At 33.5% G+C, this 6,000-nt stretch overlaps 1 protein-coding gene across 1 annotated transcript in view; it reads left to right on the top strand.

Annotated features, from left to right (window-relative positions):
* The first annotated feature begins 1,824 nt into the window (after positions 1 to 1,824).
* Positions 1,825 to 6,000, top strand: part of get4 (guided entry of tail-anchored proteins factor 4) — a 43,815-nt gene continuing 39,639 nt past the window's right edge. Inside the window, exons 1-3 of the mRNA NM_001199907.1 lie at positions 1,825 to 2,030; positions 4,500 to 4,578; positions 5,482 to 5,563. Coding sequence (NP_001186836.1) covers positions 1,891 to 2,030; positions 4,500 to 4,578; positions 5,482 to 5,563 — 301 coding nt within the window. The 5' untranslated portion in view covers positions 1,825 to 1,890. The remainder of the gene's footprint in view (positions 2,031 to 4,499; positions 4,579 to 5,481; positions 5,564 to 6,000) is intronic.

The raw sequence follows: 6,000 nt of genomic DNA, 5'->3' as shown, positions 1-6,000 counted from the left end.
ACATATGTACCATTCCCAGCTGGAATATATATTATCAAAACTAAATAGTTGATATCTTACTGGCAGATGCCATAGAAATCAATGGATTTTTTTTTATTTGTTTCTAACAGCATAATAGTTACTAGTCACTATTAAAATAAATACTAGAATCTATTAAAAAGACACTAGTATCTATTTAATAGGTTCTAGTATCTAATGAACGAGTACTAATATCTAATAAAAAGAACCAGGGCCCTATCATACACCCGGCGCAATGCGAAGCAAGGCACGACGCAATTGTTTTCTAGTTTCAGCTGATCAGAGTGAAAGCGAAAGTAAACAATGAGGAGGCTCATCTCTCATTCTGGCACTGTAAATACAGTTTTTCCACTTACAAAGTCCGCCATGTAAATAGCAAATGCGCTATGGCGCGGCGCAACTGGCTATTAAAGGGAATGGGAGATGAGACTCTGATTGGTTTATTCTAAAAACACACCTATAACTCATTAGGAGAATAAGCTTCACCCTGTAAGACCATGCGCCATGGCGCAGTCTGCGCCCTGCACTTTACGCATGGATCGTCAAAATAGAGCCCCTAGTGTCTAATGTATATTAGTGTCTAATGCACTAGTATATTTTTTATAAAGCACTAGTATCTAATGAATAAGAACTAGTATGAATAAGTACTAGTATCTATTTAATAGGTATTAGTATCTAACGAATAAGTACTAGTATCTAATATAAAAAACAGTCTAATAAGTAAGCACTAACATATATTTTTTTTATAAAACACTAATATCTAAAGAATATGCACTAGAATATATTGAATAAGCACTAGCATTTAATGAACAAGCACTAATATATATGAATAAGAACTAGTATCTAATACATAAGTACTAGTATCTAATGAGGTGGCGCAGTGGCGCATTAGGTGGTGCTGTCGCCTAACAGCAAGAAGGTCGTTGGTTCTTTCCTCGGCTCAGTTGGCGTTTCTGTGTGGAGTTTGCATATTCTCCCAGTGTTCACGTGGGTTTCCTCTGGGTGCTCCAGTTTCCCTCACATTCCAAAGACATGTGGTACAGGTTAATTGAGTAAGCTAAAGTGTCCGTAGTGTATAAGTGTGTGTGTGGATGTTTCCCTCTTAAAGGGCTGAATAAAAATGTGCTTGATAAGTTGGTGGTTCATTCCGCTGTGGCGACCCCGGATTAATAAAGGGACTAAGCCGACAAGAAAATGAATTAATAGTATTTAATGAATGAGTATCTAATAAAAAGCACTAGTATCTAAAGAATATGGACTAACCAGTGTTGGGAAAAAAAGTACCTAATATGTTACAATCTGTAGTCATTTCAAAAATAAATAAAACGTAACTAAATTTGTTAGTTACTTTTTAAGGACCCAATGTGAGTTTAAATGTACTATGTTATTTTATTGTAATTTGCATTTATTTATTTTTTTTTTTTTACTTTTTTTAAAGAGATAAGGTAACAGTTAGAGGTAAATTTGCAATATATAACTTTTTCCAACCCTGCTAGTAACTGCTAGTAATCTAATAAATAAGTACTAGTTCGTAATGGAAAAGATACAAGTATCTAAAAAATAAGAACTAGTAACATGAAAATATATACTAGTACGGGTTATAGATTAAATGTGAAAACGGCTTGCCATAAACCGATGAATTATGCTAGTTCATTTATCTTTAACAATAATAATGTACATTTATACTCGCATATTATTATCATTGTAATCGCGTTTCTTTCCAAACTGTCGAAAACATTTAGTGTTTTCTCGTAATGACGATAACCAAACATAGCGGTAAAAGAAAAGAGGTACGCGTCCGTCAGTGGAGGTCAATGTGAAGTACGGCGAGTCTGAAGGCTCAGTGATCGCGTTCGGTTGGTCGGAGCAGTCATGTCGGAGCAGGAGTCTCTGAAGAGCTCCAGCGCGAGGAACCGCGGAGGAGTACAGCGAGTGGAAGGCAAACTGAGAGCCAGTGTGGAAAGAGGAGATTATTATGAGGCACATCAGATGTACCGCACACTATTCTTCAGGTCAGTTTTATTGTTTATCACAGAAATTACAGTGACTGGCTGGGGCCCTGTCGCTTCCAGATCTTTCTGGTTGTCAACGAAGCACGTTCATTCGATACGCTGATTGGTCGATTGCTCTTCCTGACCCGCCTCTGGGATTTCATCTGATCTCTTATTGGCCATTTCCTATGTCATTCACGTCAGAATAGCGTGAGCCTGTTTAGCTACATGCTAATCAGAAGAATAAGGTTGATTAATGAATTTTCCGGCTGAGTATTATGTTTTATGAGCGAAATATAATAATATGATGCTAGAACGCAATTACATATTATACGAGAGTCAGATTTATTTGAGCATTTCTCTGAAGTTCAATAATATAGCAATAAAGCTGGCAAAACAGCAGTGTTGTGAAATTTGCATCATGTTTAAAGTCCTGCTCTAATGGAAGGTAGTTCTCTCGATAACAAAAAGACAAGACAAAATGTATTTAATAAAACGTATATCTGCCATTAATTTTTCCTTTTGATGACCTGCTGTGTGTAGTAAGCTGCCCATAAAGACAGCATTTTGAGCATCATAGTCTCTAAACCTAACGAGCTGCTTTACATTTATATATATATATATATATATATATATATATATATATATATATATATATATATATATATATATATAAGCGTTTATACTGTAAACCTTGCGAGCTGTCTAACATTTAAGCTGCATTTTTGGACATCATGGTCTCAAAACCTGGCGAGCAGCTGTAAAGTGTCTAGCAAAAATGGCAATTTTGGCCATAATGGTCTCAGCCTAGTAAGCTACCTATTTAGAAAACGTTTATGACAGATTCTAGTAAGCTCACTACCAAAATGGCACTTTTATCTTAATTTTGACTGTTGAGAAATTAACTACATTATCAAATAAACATAGACCAGATATTTGATGATAAAGAAAAAACAAGAAATGTTAATTTGAGAAACAGTTATACTGATCATAAATTATTTGGGAGAAGAATGTAATAGAAAAAAATAGGTAGTTTGTCATACTTTTGTTATAATATATATTTACAGTTGAAGTCAAAATTATTAGCCCCCTGTTTATTTTTTCCACAATCTCTGTTTAATGGAGAGAAGACTCTTTCAATACATTTCTAAACTTAATATTTTAATAACTCATTTCTAATAACTGATTTATTTTATCTTTGCCATGAGGACAGTAAATAATATTTTACTAGATATTTTTCAAGGCGCTTCTATACAGCTTAAAGAGATATTTTAAGGCTTAACTAGATTAATTAGGTTAACTAGGCAGGTTAGGGTAATTAGGCAAGTTATTGTATATCGATGGTTTGTTTGATTGGTTTTAAGCTATAAAAATTTTGTCGATATTCTACAGCTCTTTAGAGGTGAATAATTTTGACCTTAAAATGGTTTTTAAAAAAATTAAAAACTGCTTTTATTCTAGCTGAAATAAAACAAATAAGACTTTCTCCAAAATAAAAAAAAAATATTATCAGACATACTGTGAAAATGTCATTGTTCTGTTAAACATCATTTGGGAAGTATTTAAAAAAGAAAAAAAATTCAAAAGGGGCTTATAATTCTGACTTCAACTGTAGATAGATAGATTATAGATGTATACTATTATATAAAATTGTTCTATTTTGTTTAATTATATATAAACAGTGCTTTAACAGATCTTTATTCAATTTCTTTATGTGCTATTAAAATGCTTTAAAATCTTTTTACAGTCACAGGCCTCAAAAACACATGCAGACGATAAACTTTCACTATATTATGGTTAAGTTCTGTGTCTCCACAAATCTTATGTGTTCTGGTCAACTACAATCATAACTCAACATTGGAAATCTTGTGACATAATATCGATGCTGAAATGATATATTGTGCAGCCTGACTTCCTTATGAAATGTTTATTCTTTTTCCAATAATTCCCAAGTGCTGTTTAATGGAGCAAGGATGTTTTCATAATTTTTCTATAATTTTGTCTTGAAGACATTTGAGTTTGGCTAGAATTAAAAAAAAATCTATTTTAAGGTCAATACTGTAGTATTATCCTTAAGAATATATTTTTGTTATTAGATTAGCTGCAAAACAAATACTGTTGTCCAACAGCTTGCCTAATTCACTTAACCAACACTTGCAAAATAAAGGATCATAGCAAAGATGATAGAAAATAAGAATATTGTAGTTTAAGCCGTCTAACTGATGTCAACACTGGACATCAAAACGTGGAAACAAATGCTCAGATTTTTTTAACTAGATTAACCTGCACTTATTTATTCTATAACACGTAAAGAAACACAATGTGCGCTAGCAAAACAAACATTGTACAATTTGATCTTGCACAGGCTTTAAAGAGCGTGGTGGAATATAATGTGGTGGAAGACTGGTTGGTTGATAAAGAATGTTAGTGTATTATCTTTAGTGTTACACACAACCACTGAGTAACTCTTTCCTTTGTGTTTGGATGCAGGTACTTGTCACAAGCAAAGCATGCGGAGGCCAGAGAGTTGATGTATAATGGAGCGTTGCTCTTCTTTAGCTATAATCAGGTATGTGTTCTTCTATTAGAAGCTAAATGTCTACAAGAGCCTGTCAAGAATACTCTAAAATAGGGCTGCAACAATATTGTAAAAAAAAAAAACGCCATTGAAATATTTTGTTTGTCTGAGAGATTGCAATATGAGTATAGTTTTACAAGATGACTTGTAACTCTAAACTCTAATAATTAATCGTTTTAGATGGATTGGAATTATTTTTGTAGGGGAGTATCTGTGTAAAATATAGGAAAGAAAGGATATATGAGTTCAACTAAATAAAGATATAAATAAAATGTTTAGTGATTTTTCTGTGGCTTCTAACAGTATTAAGATACAGAAATTCATTAATCATATGTGGATTAACACTCTGTAGCAGGCAAACTCCAAACTCGGTCCTGGAGGGCGGGTGTCCTGCAAAGTTTAGTTCCAACCCCAATCAGCCACACCTGGGCTAGCTAATTAAGCTCTTACTAGGCTTTAGAAACATCCTTGCAGGTGTGTTGAGGCAAGTTGGAGCTAAAATCTGTAGGACACCGGCCCTCTAGGACCGAGTTTGGACACCCCTACTCTGTAGTCTTCATTTTATAAATAATAAAATTAAATTAAACTTTTTATGACTTGGCTTAAATTAGATTAAAATCTTCAGTCACAGGGCCTAAAAATGCATCCAAATTAAAATAATTCACTCTATTAGGGTTAAACGTTGCACATGTTATGAACTGCGTTGGCTGGTTATTATAATCCCAACTTGATATTGTAGATTCTGCAATGTGAATATTGCAGATTTGAACATTACGTTATCGATGTTGAAATTATATAGTGTGCAGCCCTACACTGTAGCCCTACACTACACTGTTAGAATTGCTTTCCCTCTTTGAGTTGGATCTTTGTGCTAATGATTGTTTCCTAAAACAGCAAAACAGTGCTTCAGATCTGTCCATGCTGGTACTAGAGTCCCTGGAGAAATCTGAGGCCAAAGTAGATGATGAAACACTAGGTGGGTTTGATGAAAAGTACACTATTGAGGCTACTGTGTTGGTGATTGTTAGTATTATTTTGACAGAAATGTACAGTTGGTGGATTATTGCATTCAATTTAGGGGTCAAAAACAAAAAGGGATTTTCAAGCATCCAATACTGCTTTAAATTCTGTAGATTCTTTAGAATTATCCATTGGATTGTGTCTTGTTTTGTAAACTAAACATAATGACCTACATTTGTACCATGGATTACAGAAGTCATCCACTAAATAGTTTTTTATTTAGTGTAACAATAGTTAATCTTGTTGAACAGTTTTCACAAAAGAGTTATACACAATTCTTTTTAAGGATCACAGTGCAGCCCCCAAAATACAGATCAATTATAATTATATCAATATAATTATAATAATTATATACTTACTCTTTCTCAAACAATAAGTTTTGAATATTTAAAG

This window comes from Danio rerio, chromosome 12, assembly GCF_049306965.1.
Source record: "Danio rerio strain Tuebingen ecotype United States chromosome 12, GRCz12tu, whole genome shotgun sequence".
Taxonomy (NCBI): Eukaryota; Metazoa; Chordata; class Actinopteri; order Cypriniformes; family Danionidae; genus Danio; species Danio rerio.
This window is presented reverse-complemented; position numbering and strand designations above follow the sequence as displayed.